This window comes from Symphalangus syndactylus, chromosome 3 (assembly GCF_028878055.3).
Source record: "Symphalangus syndactylus isolate Jambi chromosome 3, NHGRI_mSymSyn1-v2.1_pri, whole genome shotgun sequence".
NCBI classification, from domain to species: domain Eukaryota; kingdom Metazoa; phylum Chordata; class Mammalia; order Primates; family Hylobatidae; genus Symphalangus; species Symphalangus syndactylus.
In genome coordinates this window covers 102,557,787-102,577,143 of record NC_072425.2, presented here as the reverse complement: position 1 = coordinate 102,577,143, position 19,357 = coordinate 102,557,787, and the positions used below count along the sequence as shown (strand labels likewise).

Sequence of the window (19,357 nt, the reverse complement as noted above, 5' to 3'; positions counted from 1 at the left end):
GGCATAGAGGGACATACGTGCATGCCCTTTGGCCCCAAGGACTTCTCACCTGGAGGAAGGAGTGCAGCTGGAGAAGGATGAGGGTTCCAGAGCAGGAACACCCTGCAGTACTAGGTAAGGAGCCTAACATGTACTGGTGTAGAGGAGCCTAACACAGAGCCTGTCACACACTAAATTCTCACTTAATGCAAATTCTCTTTTCCTTCACTCTTCTCGTCTTGCTAGTCTCTTCTTCCAGAATCTAGAAAGCCAAAGTCAGCAGAATGATGTCCCTACTTCTAAGGTCTCTGCCTCTTGGTTGAAAAGCTTCCACTCAAGAGATAAAGCCTATCCTGCCCTCAAACACCATCATACACCATTTTGTCTGCTCTGGACCCCCTGACCACATCTTCTATCATAGCATTTATCACTCTGTAGGTGAACATCTTTGTTGTCTTTCTCTCCACCAGGCTGTGAGCTCTCTCAGGTCCAAGAAGTAGCCTCACTCTCCACTATTTCCTCAGTGCCTATTTTGGAGCCAGATCCAGAGTAAGGTTTACTGGATACATCCAATAAAGGTTGGTGAAATGAATGAATAAATAAATGAATGGAGAAAGGAAACCAGTCCCTCTCCCCATGTTGGGACAGTAGGGCAGGTATAAACCTACAGGGAATGTTCCTCTGCTCATTTACATACACTCTCCCCTGCTACTTTTGGGGAGAAATTGTGCATATGTAGCTACTTCATCTACTATGGGCATCTCTGGGGGGTCTGACTTGTGGTGGGGAACAACAAAGAGAAAAAGGCAAACAGCCCGCAGAACACATGTGCAGTTCTGTTGGTCACATGCCCAGCTCTCAGCTCTTGCCTTCACCACCTGAACTGCCACGCCCTCACACTTGGATGTTCCTAGTACAGTACATTGAATCAGCCCCGCTAGACCACAACCCTGGAAAAGTCCAACAGGAAAAAAGGAAAAGGTCTCTGATTCTCCTCAACCCCAGAAGATGGATTGCCTTCAAATCAGAAAGGAAGAATGAGACTTTGCCTTCCAATCATGAGACTTTACAGAGTCAGTTTTTTGTTCTTAGTGGTGTGGGGAGAAGAACAGGGAAACGTTTATAGATGCTCAAAAAATACTTATTGAATAATTGAATCAATATATAACTGTAATCCCAATTTTGTGATTGCTGCTCTCCTCAGAGCACTTCTAAAGGAACTAGTTCAGGAAAAAAGTGTCCTCATTCTAAAATGAGATGGACCACATAAAGTCATCTGGTAATCTGGCTTTTTTGAAACAGCTCACCTCCTTGTTGGCCAGTAACAGCAGTGTGATCATTTCTACCAAGGATCCGAGTGGAGTAGTCGCACACACCCACCATAAAGCAGGACAAAGTTTTATTTCTCCCCTCATAGTCAGATTCAATTACCTCATGCATCTAAGTCAACACTGGGCTGGTAGTAGCTGCTCTCATTTAAATAGAAACTGGGATTCTGCATCCAAAAAATTCATAATTCTAAAGCTAAAGCATGAATGCAACAATTTTGCAAGCACAAAACCCTGAATTACCCTCTAGAATGGATACTCACTGTAAGTCCTAGGTCTCCTTTGGGTCCTTGTAAACCCTACTTAGTGGAAGAAGAGTAAAAGTCAATATAGGTTGGAAACAGTTACAGTATAAAATCACAGTGAGACATTAAAAACTACTTCTTGCCTGTTTTCCTGGAGATCCAGGCTCTCCAATTTCTCCTTTATCACCTTTCTTTCCCACATCGCCCCGTTGTCCGTGCTCTCCCTTTACACAATAGGGTAAAATGATAGGTTCAGAATGTGAATCTAAAAGCCAGATAAGAAAAGCTCTATAATTTGGTTTATCTGCAACTGGCATCTCTTGAAGACCTTCAGTTCTTGTTTATACAAATGCAGTATTTGAAAAAAAATTGGGGGTAACTTATTTACATCCCATCAGATACCATAATCTAATTCATGATGAACCAGAGGTCTCAGAGTGAAGAGACTTTGAGATATAATACCATCTAATCAGCTCACCTTTCAGGACATACAACTATTACACAATTTATCGGGTACCTGAGTTATCTGGTATCTCCTACATGGTATGTTGTAAGTATGTTGTAAGATAACTAATAAATCCTTTATTAGTTATCTTCTGAGAATAAAGAAAATGAGATTTTTTTAAACATAGAGATGGGATCTCACTATATTGCTCAAGCTGGTCTTGAACTCCTGGCCTCAAGCAATCCCCTTGCCTCAACCTCTCAAAGAAAAGGACATTTTATAAAATGAACCTATTTATAGGTAGAAAAAGCAATGCATAAGGATTTTATTTCAAGTGGATTGTTTTTCTTCTGAGAGTTGTAAGGGGAAGTGTGACACATATATGAGAGTTCTTCCAAAGTTAAAGTTAAGCTATTGAGATCCTAAGCCTAAGCATTTCTCTAAGATCCTGAGACACTTACCTTCTGGCCTGGGAGGCCATGGACCATTGTGCCCTTTGGGCCTGGGAAGCCTTGTGGTCCTTGTTCCCCCTACATAGGATATGAGAAAGAGATGTTCTATTAATTTCCCAGGATAGCTTGGATATTCTTTGGGTCAGAAATACACTTACAGTTTAAAACTGCATTATAGTATTATCTAAATATTGGGGGGAAATATATATATATAAAAATATATGCATATAAATACATACGTGTATGTGTGTATGTGTATGGCTCAATGGTTTGCTAGCAAGTGATTAACAACTAAGACTAGGATAGGAGTGAGGGCTCTGATTTATGCCATTTGCCTATTTCTGTGGTGTAAATACTTTCACTGTGGCTAATTTCAAGCTATGAGCACATCAACCAGTTCACACACAACAGATAGCTGCTATTTCAGCTATGGTAGTAAAGGTGGGTTTCATCTTCTTTACATTTTTCCATGTTTTCTGGTATGTTAAAAAACACATGTTATTGGCTGGGCACGGTGGCTCACGCCTGTAATCCCAGCACTCTGGGAGGCCGAGGCAGGTGGATCACCTGAGGTCAGGAGTTTGAGACCAGCCTGGCCAACATGGCGAAATCCTGTCTCTACTGAAAACACAAAAATTAGCTTGGCATGGTGGTGCGCACCTGTAGTCCCAGCTACGCAGGAGGCTGAGGCAGGAGAATTGCTTGAACCCAGGAAGCAGAGGTTGCAATGAGCTGAAATTGCACCACTGCACTCCAGCCTGGGCAACAAGAGTGAAACTACATCTCAAAAAAAAAAAAAAAAGAAAAGAAAAAAATGTCATTTTAATAACGGGGAAAAGAGTATATAACAGCATCCGTCTACAATTAATGCCAAGTTAATGTTTATGTAATTCCCCTTATACTGTTAGTTCCGTCTCTTATAATTTGTAGCAACATTCAGGACTTGTTTCCAGATTTCTCCATCACATTTTAACATTATTTCTTGCCCCACCAAAACCACACAGGTTCCAAGGGGTTTCATGGTGTGGAGCAAGAAACAGAAACAATCACTAGCAAGTATAGAAAGTCATAGTTCTAATGCTCCTTGGATCCTATACTCAATCCTTATTTGACTCTGGATAATTATTAGTGATGAGTCTCTGGCAAAGGCTTGAAGGACCATGGGCTGCTCAGGATTGATCTGTGGTTTTCAAAACTATCCTGATCATCCCCACCAAGATCATTGGCATGCTTGATAAAAATTGCATCTCCCAGGCCCAACCTCAAACCAACTAAATGAGAATCACAGGTGAAGGTAAAGGCAAAATATGCATTTTGCCATAAAAGTCTGCTAAAGCTTGAGAGCCACTACTCCAGGAGGCATGATGGGATTTATGAGGCACTCCTGGAAGGGGCCACAGAGGTTTGCTTGGAGACCATTACAACTTTGGGCATCTCAACATCCCTAAGCGTCCTTTACCTTGTTCATTCGCTGTGAAGCTTTTTCAAATCAAAAGGGCCCATTCTCTTTTAAATTGTTATAATGAAATCTTTCAAAACAAAATCATATAGGATAAAGTAAACACCTATCTACCACGTTAAAAAATAAAACAGATACAATTCAAACTTCTTCGGTACTCATCCTCAATCCTATTTCCCTGAGACAGAAAATCTCTATCTGAAATTCATATTTATCATTCGTATCCATGTTTTTATGCTTTAACTACATTTCAAAATAATACATCTTTTTTTGTTGTGTGTTTTCTGTTTTTTTTTTTTTTTTTTTTTTTTTTTTTGAGACAGAGTCTCACTCTGTCACTCAGGCTGGAGTGCAGTGGTATGATCTCAGCTCACTGCAGTCCCCACCTCTCAAGTTCAAGCGATTCTCCTGCCTCAGCCTTCTGAGTAGCTGGGATTACAGGTGCGTGCCACCATGCCTGGCTAATTTTTGTATTTTTAGTAGAGACAGGGTTTCACCATGTTGGCCAGTCTGGTCTCAAACTCCTGACCTTAGATGATCCACCTGCCTCGGCCTCCTAAAGTGCTGGGATTACAGGCATGAGCCACCGCACCTGGCTGATATTTTTAATATTTTAAATTTCCAATAAATGATATATTTATGCATCCAATTTTTTAAAAAAACCTCAACATTATCCATTTGAAATTTGTGTGTGGGTATATATATATATATATGAGGTTCTAATTTATTGATCTTCTCTCTGCTATACAGTATTTCATTAAATAACTGAATACAACTTATCCATTAGCCTTTTGATGTACATTTAGGTTATTTCCAATATTTCTGTATTAAAAATAATATTTTAAAAATATCCTTTTATATGCCTTTGCACAGTTGTATACATTCCTAGGAGGAAACTCTTACATCGAAACAAATATTATATAAAATGGTACAAAATAAAATGAACACAGTACAGATTCTCTGAAGTTGAACTAAAGGGCTCAATTTTTCACACACCCATCCCTAACCTCTCGCAGCACATTGGCTTGACTGAACTCTAAGGTTCTTTTTATTCTCTTACATGTGTTTCTAAACTGGTTGTAGGTATGGGGTTATGGTATTGCCTCCCCAATTCAACACCAGAGGACTGAAAACAAGTTCTTTACAGTGGTGAGACTACAGAGAACTTAATTCACTGAATGTCTTTTCACTTCGGTATCTCTTGAGCCAAGCCCAGTGCAGTAACATACTGGGCCCACTGGGAATGGGTATGCAGTGTTGCACTGCAATGTCTTGGGCCCACCTAAGGAGGCTCACCCCGAAGAGGAGTGCTTCCTCTGTTAGTTGCTTAGAGGGAACAAGTAGGGATGATTGGTCTTCTTTATTCAGTTTAAAGTCAGAAGAGAATACAGTAGTCCCCCTTTATCTGTACTTTCACTTCCCATGGTTTCACTTACCCACAGTCAACTGTGGTTGGAGAATAATTGAGTATAGTATAATAAGATATTTTGAGAGAGACCACATTCACATAACTTTGATGACAGTATATTGCATATAGTTGTTCTATTTTATTATGTGCTTGTTAATCTCCTACTGTGCCTAATTTTAAATTAGACCTTATTATAGGTATGTGTATATAGAAAAAACATAGCATATTTAGGGTTTGGTAGTATTCAAGGTTTCAAGCACCCACTGGGAATATTGGAATGTATCTCCTGCAGATAAGGAGGGACTACTGTAATCTTTTCCCATCAGGAAACTTGGTATCACTGGGAGCCCCAGAACCCTGGATAGGAATTTGTGTCAGTTAAATAAGCCCTAAACATTAAACTGACACTGGCATTCTAAGATGAAAATTCAATCAAAAAAAGGAGAGGAGAAAAATTTGTCTTGTTTCCAAAGATGGCACTCCCAACATAGGTGTCATGAAGATGAATAGGTGGGAATGTATAGATAACACAGAACAACCTCATTATGCTCACTGCAAAACATGCTCTAATAGGAGTGGATCTGCAGCCTGCTTCTGAACATGAAGGTTAGTGGGGTCTGCCTACACACAGACTAGCAGCCAGCCCCCAGAGTGATATGCAGGACTGCAGGCAGCTACCTGCCTGAGGTTATACCATCTTCTTCTGTTCAAATCAAAAGGAAAACAAACACAAATATTATAGGAAAGATATCCTCTTAAGAAAGATGTCTTGGTAAATTACACTTCAGTATAAATTTGTTTTCTCAGATTTTCTGTGGTGGTGAATGAGGACATTTTCATTCAATGAGGTACCTGGTAGAAGGTTTGGGTTGCAGGGGAGATGCGTCAGACCGCTGTACCTAAGTTAGGGGGTACAGTTGGCCAGGGATAAGAGAGACTAAAGGCTCATGGGAGAACACTAAGAGGAAATCCATGGTTGGCTTTGTCTCAACCTGAAAGGACAGAACAGTGTGATAAACAGAGGAGCTGAGACTGTGGTGTGATGGTGAATTATCACTGGGAGTTATATGTTTAGACAAAGTGAATCCAGAAAGAATGCCATACCTTTCTGACAATTACTCAGAATAATTATTTCTTTTGCAATATTTCAGATTCCTCCAGTAGCTAATACAGAAGATGTCCAATAAATGTTCGTGACTAACTAGCTGCCTTTAAGAAATGACACAATTTCCTAATATAGCTAAAACCTATTGATGTAAGGGGAAGCATGACACATGCCCTGAGGGAAAAAACATTAGAGTAGCAAATTATCGTGTTAGGATAATGTTCAGGAACTTCTTTTGCATTACTTCACAATATAAATATTTTCGATATAATTGTTAACACTATAGATATTGCAGGCAGCTAGATTTCCCTACAATAAAGGCAATTCATTTTCTTTTTAATCGCTAGTTTCCCTTCAAAATACTTAAAGGCTTCCTATAACTTTCAGAGTAGACTATCTAGCTAAAAGCCTTTAGCAAGTAAATCTATGTCTGATCTTGGCAGAGGTGAATGCTATCCAATCAGACTTTTAAAGTATAAGTCTCAGGAAAATGATAAACAATGATTTGAGTGTGGGTCAGAAGCAACTGCAGGAAACAACCTATTTTATTGGAAGCTATAATTAAATCTAAATTTCAAACCCTGGTTAATCACTATATCACCACATTAGACGTGTCCTGATAAAGATGTGATCATTTTCATTTTTCAGATGACTGCTTGATCTCTGGGAGAGAAATTTCTAAGAATAATGCACATCTACCTGAATGTTTCCATTCATTTATTTTTGCATTACTGATACATCAGGAAACAATGATTTTTCTTTCGAAATGTTTTCTCAGTAAGGTGTGGTAAGAAAAAAATCAAATTTATAGATGATCATAAAATGTAAAATGGACATCTGGCTTCTGCCAGTGTGAAGAAAAGTGGAAAAAATGCTACTCTCATTCTTAAAGCCCCAACAACAAAAAATGAGAACTAATCTGTGAAGTCACAGCTTTTCTTGAATCCATCATACAGCTGTGGTTGCAAGGCAACCAGCCAATTCAGCATCTAAGGAAAGTCAAGGTCCTTCAAGCAGACACAGGCTTGGATATTCACCTACCTGCTGGAGGTGCCGCATGTTATACAAGCTGGTAAGAATTTAGCTAAAATTTTTAACAGGTTGCTAAAGGCTGAGTGTGGGATAGCAGGAGGGGATAGGACCCCTGGGAGCTGCAGGCACAAGGGAAAATCACAGCTACTCACAGACTCTTCTCAGGGACTTTGCCAGTGCTCAAGAGAAAGACGGGGGCCAGGACTAGGGTCAGGAGTAGGCTTCCCTTGTGGTGCCAGCCTGGGACAGGAAGCAGCAGTCCCACAGGTCTCAGTCTGTTTGTGCTGCTATAACAAAATGCCATAGACTGGGTGGCTTATAAACAACAGCAGATTATTTCTCACAGTTCTGGAGGCTAGAAAGCCCACCATCAAGGAATTAGCAAATTCAGTGTCTGGTGAGGGTCCGTTTCCTGGTTCATAGGTGGCACGTTCTTGCCACGTCCTCACATGGTGGAAGGGACAAGACAGCTCCCTGGGGCCTCCTTTATAAGGGTGCTAATTCCATTCCTGAGGGCAGAGGTGACCTATCACCACCCCAAGGCCCCACTTCCTAACACCATCGACTTGGGGGTTGAAATTTCATCATATGAATGTGGTGACCATATGAATTTTCAGACCACATTCTGTTTCCTTTTGAAGGAAACAGAATAAACCTTGCAAGAATGAATCCTGGGCCCAGATCTTCAGAGATGCCCTACTACTTGGGGAAGGTCAGGAAACCATGCCCAGACCATTAGAGGCCTCCTCGTATGGGTTTGCTAGAACACAAAAAACTGCATACTAAAAAGGGTAAATTTTACTGCATATAAATAATCCTTTACTAAAGAATAAAACAACACTTTAAAAAGTTAAAAAGAATTAGATGAACACTTGGAAAAATTTAAATGAGTTCTATAGATTAAATAGTATTGTATCAATAATTTTCTGATGTTTATTATTGTACTGTGTTAGATAAGAGAATGTGCTTGTTTGTAGCAAAAATACTGATGTATTAGGGGTAAATGGGTCCCAAATCTGAATTTTGCTCTCAAGTGTTTCAGAAAAATAATATGACACACATATATATATATATGCGCGAAGTGTTTGATACAGCAAATGCAGTAATATTAACATTTAGAGAATCTGGGTAAAGGATATATAAAAAATTCTTTGTATTTGCAACTTTTTTTGCAAGTCTGAAATTATTTCAAAATAAAAGTTAAACATTAATATATAAAATGAATGAATGAATAAATGTGCCAAATGGTTGCAAAAAGATGTCAGCTACCACTGCTGCAGTGGCTAAAGCATATGAGTATACAGGTACTCTGCCTACTCAAAGTTCGGGAGCCCAAAGGCTAAAAGAACATCAAAAGACCTAAAACAAAGCTACAGGTGTGGATTTCTCCCTACGCAGAAACAGCTTCTGCTCTTTGAATTCAGGAGGCTTCTACTGTTACCAGAAGCCTCTATACTTCCCTAGGATTTATGGTCATACTAATTTCAGTTCAATTTTTTTTATTATAATTTCTGGGGTACATGTGCAGAACATGGTTTGTTACATAGGTATGCATGTGTCATGGTGGTTAGCTGAACCCATCAACCCATCATCTACATTAGACATTTCTCCTAATGCTATCCCTCCTCTAGCCCCCCCACCCCGACAGGCCTTGGTGTGTGATGTTCCCCTCCCTGTGTCCATGTGTTCTCTTTTTTCAACTCCCAGTTATGAGTGAGAATATGCAGTGTTCAGTTTCCTGTTCTTGTGTTAGTTTGCTAAGAATGATGGTTTCCAGCTTCATCCATGTCCCTGCAAAGGACAAGAACTCATCCTTTTTTATGGCTGCATAGTATTCCATGGTGTATATTGCTACTTTTCTTTACCCAGTTTATCATTAATGGGCATTTGGGTTGGTTCCAAGCCTTTGCTATTGTGAACAGTGCCACAATAAACATTTGGGTGCATGTATCTTTATAGAATGATTTATAATCCCTTGGGTATATACCCAGTAACGGGATGGCTGGGTCAAATGGTATTTCTGGTTCTAGATCCTTGAGAAATTGCCACACTATCTTCCATGTGGTTGAACTAATTTATGCTCCCACCAACAGTGTAAAAGCATTTCTATTTCTCCATATCCTCTCCAGCATCTGTAGTTTTCTGACTTTTTAATGATCACCATTCTAACTGGTGTGAGATGGTATCTCATTGTGGTTTTGATTTGCATTTCTCTAATGACAGTGATGATGAGCTTTTTTTCATGTTTGCTGACTGCATAAATGTCTTCTCTTGAGAAGTGTCTGTTCATATCCTTCACCCACTTTTTGATGGGGTTGTTTTTTTCTTGTAAATTTGTTTAAGTTCTTTGTAGATTCTGGATTTTAGCCCTTGGTCAGATGGAGAGATTGCAAAAATTTTCTCCCATTCTGTAGGTTGCCTGTTCACTCTGATAATAGTTTCTTTTACTGTGCAGAAGCTCTTTAGTTTAATTAGATCCCATTTGTCAATTTTGGCTTTGGTTGCCATTGCTTTTGGTGTTTTAGTCATGAAGCCTTTGCCCATGCCTGTGTCCTGAATGGTATTGCCTAGGTTTCCTTCTAGGGTTTTTTTTTATGGTTTTAGGTCTTAAGTTTTTAATCCATCTTGAGTTAATTTTTATATAAAGTGTAAGGAAGGGGTCCAGTTTCAGTTTTCTGCATATGGCTAGCCAGTTTTCCCAACACCATTTATTAAATAGGAAATCCTTTCCTCATTGCTTGTTTTTGTCAGGTTTGTCAAAGACCAGATGGTTGTAGATGTAGTGTTATTTCTGAGGCTTCTGTTCTGTTCCACTGGTCAATATATCTGTTTTGGTACCAATACCATTCTGTTTGGGTTACTGTAGCCTCATAGTATAGTTTGAAGTCAGGTAGCGTAATTCCTCCAGCTTTGTTCTTTTTGCTTAAGATTGTCTTGGCTATGTGGGCTCTTTTTTGATTCCATAAGAAATTTAAAGTAGATTTTTCTAAATCTGTGAAAAAAGTCAATAGTAGCTTGATAGGGATTGCATTGAATCTATAAATTATTTTGGGCAGTATGACCATTTTCACAATATTGATTCTTCCTATCCATGAGCATGGAGTGCTTTTCCATTTGTTTGTGTCTTCTATTATTTCCTTGAGCAGTGGCTTGTAGTTCTCCTTGAAGAGGTCCTTCACATCCCTTGTAAGTTATATTCCTAGGTATTTTATTCTCTTTGTAGCAATTGTGAATGGGAGTTCACTCATGATTTGGCTATCTGTCTGTTATTGGTGTATAAGAATGCTTGTGATTTTTGCACATGGATTTTGTATCCCGAGTCTTTGCTGAAGTTGCTTATCAGCTTAAGGAGATTTTGGGCTGAGACAATGGTTTTTCTAAATATACAACCATGTCATCTGCAGGGACAATTTGATTTCCTCTCTTCCTATTTGAATACCCTTTATTTCTTCCTCTTGCCTGATTGCCTTGGCCAGAACTTCCAATACTATGTTGAATAGGAGTGGTGAGAGAGGGCATCCCTGTCTTGTGCCAAATTTCAACGGGAATGCTTCCAGTTTTTGCCCATTCTGTATGATACTGGCTGTGGGTTTGTCATAAATAGCTCTTATTATTTTGAGATATGATCCATCGATACCTAGTTTATTGAGAGTTTTTAGCATGAAGGGATGTTGAATTTTGTCGAAGGCCTTTTCTGCATGTATTGAGATAATCATGTGGTTTTGTCATTGGTTCTGTTTAGGTGATGGATTATGTTACTTGATTTGTGTATGTTGAACCAGCCTCGCATCCCAGGGATGAAGCCGACTTGATCGTGGTGATTAAGCTTTTTGATGTGCTGCTGGATTCAGTTTGCCAGTATTTTATTGAGAATTTTCGCATTGATGTTCATCAGGAATATTGGCCTGAAATTTTCTCTTTTCGTTGGGTCTCTGCCAGGTTTTCATATCAGGATGATGCTGGCCCATAAAATGAGTTAGGGAGGAGTCCCTCTTTTTCTATGGTTTGGAATCGTTTCAGAAGACATGGTACCAGCTCCTCTTTGTACCTCTGTTAGAATTCGGCTGTGAATCCATCTGGTCTTGGGCTTTTTTTTGCTTGCTAGGCTATTAATTACTGCCTCAATTTCAGAACTTGTTTTGGTCTGTTCGAGGATTCAACTTCTTCCTGGTTTAGACTTGGAAGGGTGTAGGTGTCCCGGAACTTATCCATTTCTTCTAGATTTTCTAGTTTATTTGCATAGAGGTATTTATAGTATTTTCTGATGGTGGTTTGTATTTCTGTGGGATCAGTGGTGATATCCCCTTTATCATTTTTTATTGCATCTATTTGATTCTTCTTATTAGTCCAGCTAGTGGTCTATCTATTTTGTTGATCTTTTCAACCAGCTCCTGGATTCACTGATTTTTTGAAGAGCTTTTTGTGTCTCTATCTCCTTCAGTTCTGCTCTGATCTTAGTTATTTCTTGTCTTCTACTAGCTTTTGAATTTGTTTGCTCTCGTTTCTCTAGTTCTCTAGTTGTGATGTTAGGGTGTCGATTTTAGATCTTTCCCACTTTCTCTGGTGGGCATTTAGTGCTATAAATTTCCCTCTAAACACTGCTTTAGCTGTGCCTCAGAGATTCTGGTACCTTGTATCTTTTTTCTCCTTGGTTTCAAATAACTTATTTAGCTCTGCCTTAATTTCGTTATTTACCTAGTAGTCATTCAGGAGCAGGTTGTTCAGTTTCCATGTAGATGTGCGGTTTTGAGTGAGTTTCTTAATCCTGAGTTCAAATTTGATTTCACTGTGGTCTGAGAGACTGTTTGCTATGATTTCCATTCTTTTGTATTTGCTGAGGAGTGTTTTACTTCCAATTATGTGCTCAATTTTAGAATAAGTGTGATGTAGTGCTGAGAAGAATGCACATTCTGTTGATTTGGGGTGGAAGGTTCTATAGATGTCTATTAGGTCCAGTTGGTCCAGAGCTGAGTTCAAGTCCAAAATATCCTTGTTAATTTTCTGTCTCGTTAATCCCTCTAATATTGACAGTGCAGTGTTAAAGTCTCCCACTACTATTGTGTGGGAGTCTAAGTCTCTTTGTAGGTCTCTAAGAAGTTGCTTTATAAATCTGGGTGCTCCTGTATTGGGTGCCTATATATTTAGGATAGTTAGCTCTTCATGTTGTATTGATCCCTTTACCATTAGGTAATGCTCTTCTTTGTCTTTTTTGATCTTTGTTGATTTAAAGTCTGTTTTATCAGAGACTAGGGTTGCAACCCCTGCTTTTTTTGTTTTTGCTTTCCCTTTGATTGGTAAATATCCCTCCACCCCTTTATTTTGAGCCTATATGTGTGTCCTTGCACATGAGATGGGTCTCCTGACTACAGCACACTGATGGGTCTTGAATTGTTATCCAATTTGCCAGTCTGTGTCTTTTAATTCGGGCATTTAGCCTGTTTACAGTTAAGGTTAATATTGTTATGTGTGAATTTGATCCGGTCATTATGATGTTAGCTGGTTATTTTGTTTGTTAGTTGATGCAATTTCTTCAGTGTCAATGGTCTTTAGAATTTGGTATGTTTTTGGCATTGGCTGGTGCTGGTTGTTCCTTTCCATGTTTAGTGCTTCCTTCAGGAGCTCTTGTAAGGCAGGCCTGGTGGTGACAAAATCTCTCAGCATTTGCTTGTCTGTAAAGGATTTTATTTCTCCTTCACTTACGCAGCTTAGTTTGGCTGGATAGGAAATTCTGGGTTGAAAATTCTTTTAAGAATGTTGAACATTGGCTCCCACTCTCTTCTGGCTTGTAGGTTTTCTGAAGAGAGATCTGCTGTTAGTCTGATGTGCTTCCCTTTGCGGGTAACCTGACCTTTCTCTCTGGCTGCCCTTAATATTTTTTCCTTCATTTCAACCTTGGTGAATCTGACAATTACGTGCCTTGGAGTTGCTCTTCTCGAGGAGTATCTTTTTGGTGTTCTCTGTAATTTCTGAATTTGAATGTTGTCCTGTCTTGCTAGGTTGGTGAAGTTCTCCTGGATAATATCCTAAAGAGTATTTTCCAACTTGGTTCCATTCTCAATGTCACTTTCAGGTATACCAATCAAACGTAGGTTTGGTCTTTTCACATAGTCCCATATTTCTTGGAGGCTTTGTTCATTCATTTTCATTATTCTTTCTCTAATCTTGCCTCACACTTTATTTCATTAAGTTGATCTTCAATCTCTGATATCCTTTCTTCCACTTGATTGATTTGGCTATTCATACTTGTGTGTGCTTCATGAAGTTCTCGTGCATGTTTTTCAGCTCCATCAGGTCATTTATGTTCTTCTCTAAGCTAGTTATTCTATTTAGCAATTCCTCTAACCTTTTTTCAAGGTTCTTAGCTTCCTTGCATTAGGTTACAACATGCTCCTTTAGCTCAGAGGAGTTTGGTATTACTCACCTTCTGAAGCCTACTTCTGTCAATTCGTTAAATTCATTCTCGTCCAGTTTTGTTCCCTTGCTGGCGAGGAGTTGTTATCCTTTGGAGGAGAAGAGGCATTCTGGTTTTTGGAATTGTCAGCCTTTTTGTGCTGGTTTTTCCTCATCTTCATGGATTTATCTGTCTACCTTTGTTCTTTGATGTTGGTGATCTTCAGAGGGGTTTCTGAGTGGACGTCCTTTTTGTTGATGTTGATGCTACTCCTTTCTGTTTGTTAGTTTTCCTTCTAACAGTCTGGCCCCTCTGCTGCAGGTCTGCTGGAGATTGCTGGAGGTCCACTCCAGACCCTGTTTGCCTGGGCATTACCAGTGGAGGCTGCAGAACAGCAATGACTGCTGCCTGTTCAATCCTCTGGAAGCTTCATCCCAGAGGGGTACCCACCAGATGCCAGCCAGAGCTCTCCTGTATGAGGTGTCTGTTGGTCCCTGCTGGGAGGTGTCTCCCAGTCAGGAGACACAGGGTTCAGGGACCCACTTGAGGAGGCAGTCTGACCCTTAGCAGAGCTTGAACGCAGGGCTGGAAGATGCACTGCTCTCTTCAGAGCCAGCAGGCAGGGATGTTTAAGACTGATGAAGCTGCACCTACAGCCACCCCTTCCCGCAGGTGCTCTGTCCAAGGGAGATGGGGGTTTTATCTATAAGCCCCTTGCTGGGGCTGCTGCTTTTTTTCAGATATGCCCTGCCCAGAGAGGAGGAATCTAGAGAGGCAGTCAGGCTACAGTGGCATTGCTGAGCTGTGGAGGATTCCGCCCAGTTGGGACTTCCCCACGACTTTCTTTACATTGTGAGGGGAAAGGTGGACCCCTCTCCCCGCACCAAGTTTGAGCATCCCAGGTCAACTTCAGACTGCTGTGCTGGCAGTGAGAATTTCAAGCCATTGGATCTTAGCTTGCTAGGCTCTGTGGGGGTGGGATCCGCTGAAGTAGACCCCTTGGCTCCCTGGCTTTAGCCCCCTTTCCGGGGGAGTGAACAGTTCTGTCTCACTGGCGTTCCATGTGCCACTGGGGTATGAAAAAAAAAAATCCTGCAGCTAGCTCGGTGTCTGCCCAAACGGCCTCCCAGTATTTTGCTTGAAACCCAAGGCCTGGTGGCATAGGCACCCAAGGGACTCTCCTGGTGTGTGGGCTGTGAATACTGTGGGAAAAGCATAGTATCTGGACCAGAGTGCACTGTTCCTCATGGCACAGTCCCTCACGGCTTCCCTTGGCTAGCAGAGGGAGTTCCCTGACCCCTTGTGCTCTCTGGGGGAGGCAATGCCCCCACCCTACTTCAGCTCACCCTCTGTGTACTGCCCCCACTGTCTAACCAGTCCCAGTGAGATGAGCCAGGTACCTCAGTTGGAAATGCAGAAATCACCAGCCTTCTGCATTGATCTTACTGGGACCTAGAGACCAGCGCTGTTCCTATTCAGCCATCTTGCCAGCCTCCAATCCTGTATAAGCTTTCTGTAAATTTGATTTTATAATATGGGAAACTAATGATATTCTGCACTTTGATATTCTTACTTTTCATAAGGTTTATTTAACTTATTCTTAAATTCATTTGAAGATGTGTTGAAAGCTGTATTTTCTGCTGCAATTGCTGAGGTTGGCTGTGACAATAAGGAAATTCAGGATGCTATAGCTATGAAGGGTCAGTTCAATCTTTTAAACCAGCAGGATTGTCCACTTGGACACAGCCAGTTTATAGGTCTGATGCTGGTTATCTTCCCCCCCAGACTGTGAATTCTACCTACACAGGGATAATATAAATGCTAATGGAGAAGTAGGACACCAGGGCTGGACAGCAAGAAAAGGAATCTTTTCCCTTCCTGTTTGAGTTCATGCCTTCCCAAGGTTCCTCTGTCATCTCATAGGTAATAATAGAGGTAATTATTTATAACACACTACTTATTTCTAAGAAGAGATAGGTATTTTACATTTACAAAACTGTACTAGGAGGTTCACTCTTAAGGAAAAAAAAATGAGCTGTTCTTGGATTTCGGCACTTGCTCACTGCCTCAGACTGAAATGTGGAAGGTCAGAGAAAAAAACAGCTATGGGCTGGGCATGGTGGCTTACACCTGTAATCCCAGCACTTTGGGAGGTTGAGGTGGGAGAAGCGCTTGAGGCCAGGAGCTCGAGACCAGCCTGGCCAACATGGCGAAACCCTGTCTCTACTAAAAATACCAGAAATTAGACAGGTGTGATGGTGTGCTCCTGTAGTCCCAGCTACTTGGGAGAGGCAGGAGAATCGCTTGAAGTCAGGAGATGGAGTTCTGCAGTGAGCCAAGATCACACCACTGCACTCCAGCCTGGGCGACAGAGTAAGGCTCCGTCTTAAAAAAACACAAACAAACCAGCTGTGGTACCTGAATGGGATTTTGGCCCAAACCCAGGCTTAATTCAGCGAAAACATTTCACCTTTTAATCTTTCATCTTTGTACTCTTTTCATTTTACTATTAAGTTGCTTTCTTCCTTATCATTTTCCAACTTTTGCGAAAAGAAAAATGGCTAACTAAGGCCAATAATAATGGCCGGTATTTCCAGCTCAAACAGAAGCTTGGGTTTCTCCTCCATTAAGATTTGCAGTCCTGTCTGATAAATCATAGATACCTGGTTACACATTACAAACAAATGAAACTTCTGGCTAACCATCAGTTATAGTCAATTGGAACATGCCTGCTTGACAGCACTTGCTGTAAAAGCTCTGAGAAGAGGAAGAATTTTACTTTAGTACAAAATTTTATTTGCTGGGATGCAATCATGCAACCATATTAAAAGTTTAAACCCATGCCCACTACTTTTTCATGGCCCCCAAAACGTCCCAGAATAAATAATTTTATCATTCTTTCCTCTACTTCTCTTCTAGTTTGCCTGTTCTCCTTTCTAATTATAGTATTGCTAATTAGGAACCAGAGGAACTGTACATTTTGAAAGTGGGGTGTGAAAGCCTTCTGCTAGGTCAAAAAAAAAAAAAAGCCAGGATTAAGATGTTGACTTAGTGGGTTAATAACAGTTAACAAGATGCAGTGACCTACCCGAACAGTCAACAAGTATTTGGCCTGGAATCCAGGAACTACCTTTGTTTTGAAAGGGATCATTTTCTGCTTTGTGAGTACAGCTAATTCACTTGAGAAGGTAAATGTACTTCTCATTAGCCTTTGTAGTACATAAAATTGTACATATTGATAGAAGGACCTTATCCAGAGACCCCCTAGAGCAACCCAGTGGTCTGCCATTTGGGCATTGATCTCCTTCTCCCTGAAGTTCTGATCCTAATTCTCCTACTGTAACCAGCAACTGCCATTTATTGTGTGCCCATGTGCAAAGAATTAAGCTCATATACTCATTTAATTTTTGTGATAACCCTGGGAGCAAGTATATACATGATAAAACCAAGGCTTCACTAATACTTCCACTCAAATGCAAAGCTGACAGTCCCTCTGAACAAAGGCTTTGCTGGTTTTCATTCCCTAATACTATCTTGGTGTAGAGCAGAAGCCAGGCAGTTTCCCCTTCTCTAACTTGATAATCGGCAGCTTCCAGTTTCTTAAAATCCTTTTCCTTTGTGCAATTCAATCTCTCTAACTTAATGTCCCATATAGATATGTTAACATTCTCTAATGGGGACTAAGACAGCCTAATGCTTGTTCAGTAAAGCACTCTATTTGGCTGGGAACAGAATCAATGAGTAAGTTACTTGTTATCAGGCAAGCCATTTGTTGAAGTGTACCTGGCCAGAATACAATCCCGACAGGCTTAATGGAATAAAAACATGGCTTCATTATATTTGATTTTCATTCAAATGGTGATCTAGTTCCATTGTGTCTGGTGAAAGGCAGAGAAATAGTTGACTTTTTATAGATTCAGGGACTGATTTTGAGTCTGTTCCTAAAAACAGTTTAAAACCTGCACCATTTGTACCTCTTCCGCTCTCTCCATGGCCCTCAATGCAGGGCTTTTGTTAATAACCTAAGCATTGTCAGCCACGTATAGCAAGGGTTTTCAGAAAAGCTCCCATGGAAATGGCCCTGTGCTGGACCGAGATGCTGCTGACATTAATACTGATGGCTGTATCTGTTTTCTATTGCTGTTGTAATGAATTGCCATGAATTTAGTGGTATTCTCTTACAGTTCTGGAAGTCAGAAGTCTGAAATCAGTTTCACTGGGCTACAGTCAAGGTGTCAACAGGGCTGGTTTCCTCTAGAGGCTGTAAGAAGAGAATCTATTTCCTTAATTTTTTCAGCTGCTGGGGGCCACCTGTGTTCAACAGTTTTCCTCTATCTTCCCGCACTCCTGTCTGTTTCCGTCATCATGATGCATCTTTCATAGTTTCTTCTCCTTTTGCCTCCCTCTTATAAAGGACATTCGGGCCTTCAAGGCCCACCCAGATAATCCAGGACAATCTCTCCATCTCAGGATTCCTTCTGCCATTTAAGGTAATATGTATTAATTCCAGGGATTCAGATGTGGACATCTTTGAGAACCATTATTCAGCTTACCACGGTGGCTTTTGCTCTATTTATGTAAAAAAGTAAGATAATAATTATATTGTCTGTAATTTACCTTAATACACTTCCATTTAGATCATATCATGAATACGTATATGTGCAAGTTAACTTAATTTGCACTCTAGGGATGCTAACACTTGAAATAGCATATTCAGTAGTCCGCACTTCTCAGGTGTGTGCTTCAACTATTGCTATCTGGATTTGCTCCATAGGGATAATTAAAACAATTTATCTTTTTTTTTTTTTTTTTTTTATTATACTTTAGGGTTTTAGGGTACATGTGCACAATGTGCAGGTTTGTTACATATGTATCCATGTGCCATGTTGATTTCCTGCACCCATTAACTCATCATTTAGCATTAGGTGTATCTCCTAATGCTGTCCCTCCCCCCTCCCCCCACCCCACAACAGTCCCCGGAGTGTGATGTTCCCCTTCCTGTGTCCATGAGTTCTCATTGTTCAATTCCCACCTATGAGTGAGAACATGCGGTGTTTGGTTTTTTGTCCTTGTGATAGTTTACTGAGAATGATGTTTTCCAGTTTCATCCATGTCCCTACAAAGGACACGAACTCATCATTTTTTATGGCTGCATAGTATTCCATGGTGTAGATGTGACACATTTTCTTAATCCAGTCTATCGTTGTTGGACATTTGGGTTGGTTCCAACTCTTTGCTATTGTGAATAGTGCCGCAATAAACATACGAGTGCATGTGTCTTTATAGCAGCATGATTTATAGTCCTTTGGGTATATACCCAGTAATGGGATGGCTGGGTCAAATGGTATTTCTAGTTCTAGATCCCTGAGGAATCGCCACACTGACTTCCACAATGGTTGAACTAGTTTACAGTCCCACCAACAGTGTAAAAGTGTTCCTATTTCTCCACATCCTCTCCAGCACCTGTTGTTTCCTGATTTTTTAATGATGGCCATTCTAACTGGTGTGAGATG

At 40.4% G+C, this 19,357-nt stretch overlaps 1 protein-coding gene across 2 annotated transcripts in view; it reads right to left on the bottom strand.

Annotated features, from left to right (window-relative positions):
- Nucleotides 1-19,357, bottom strand: part of COL28A1 (collagen type XXVIII alpha 1 chain) — a 186,333-nt gene that overhangs the window by 20,995 nt on the left and 145,981 nt on the right. For both annotated transcript variants that reach the window (XM_055272611.2, XM_055272612.1), the window contains exons 28-30: nucleotides 2,459-2,527; nucleotides 1,696-1,776; nucleotides 1,571-1,606 (exon numbers count right to left, since the gene is read on the bottom strand). In XM_055272611.2, the coding sequence (XP_055128586.1) occupies nucleotides 1,571-1,606; nucleotides 1,696-1,776; nucleotides 2,459-2,527 (186 nt within the window). The remainder of the gene's footprint in view (nucleotides 1-1,570; nucleotides 1,607-1,695; nucleotides 1,777-2,458; nucleotides 2,528-19,357) is intronic.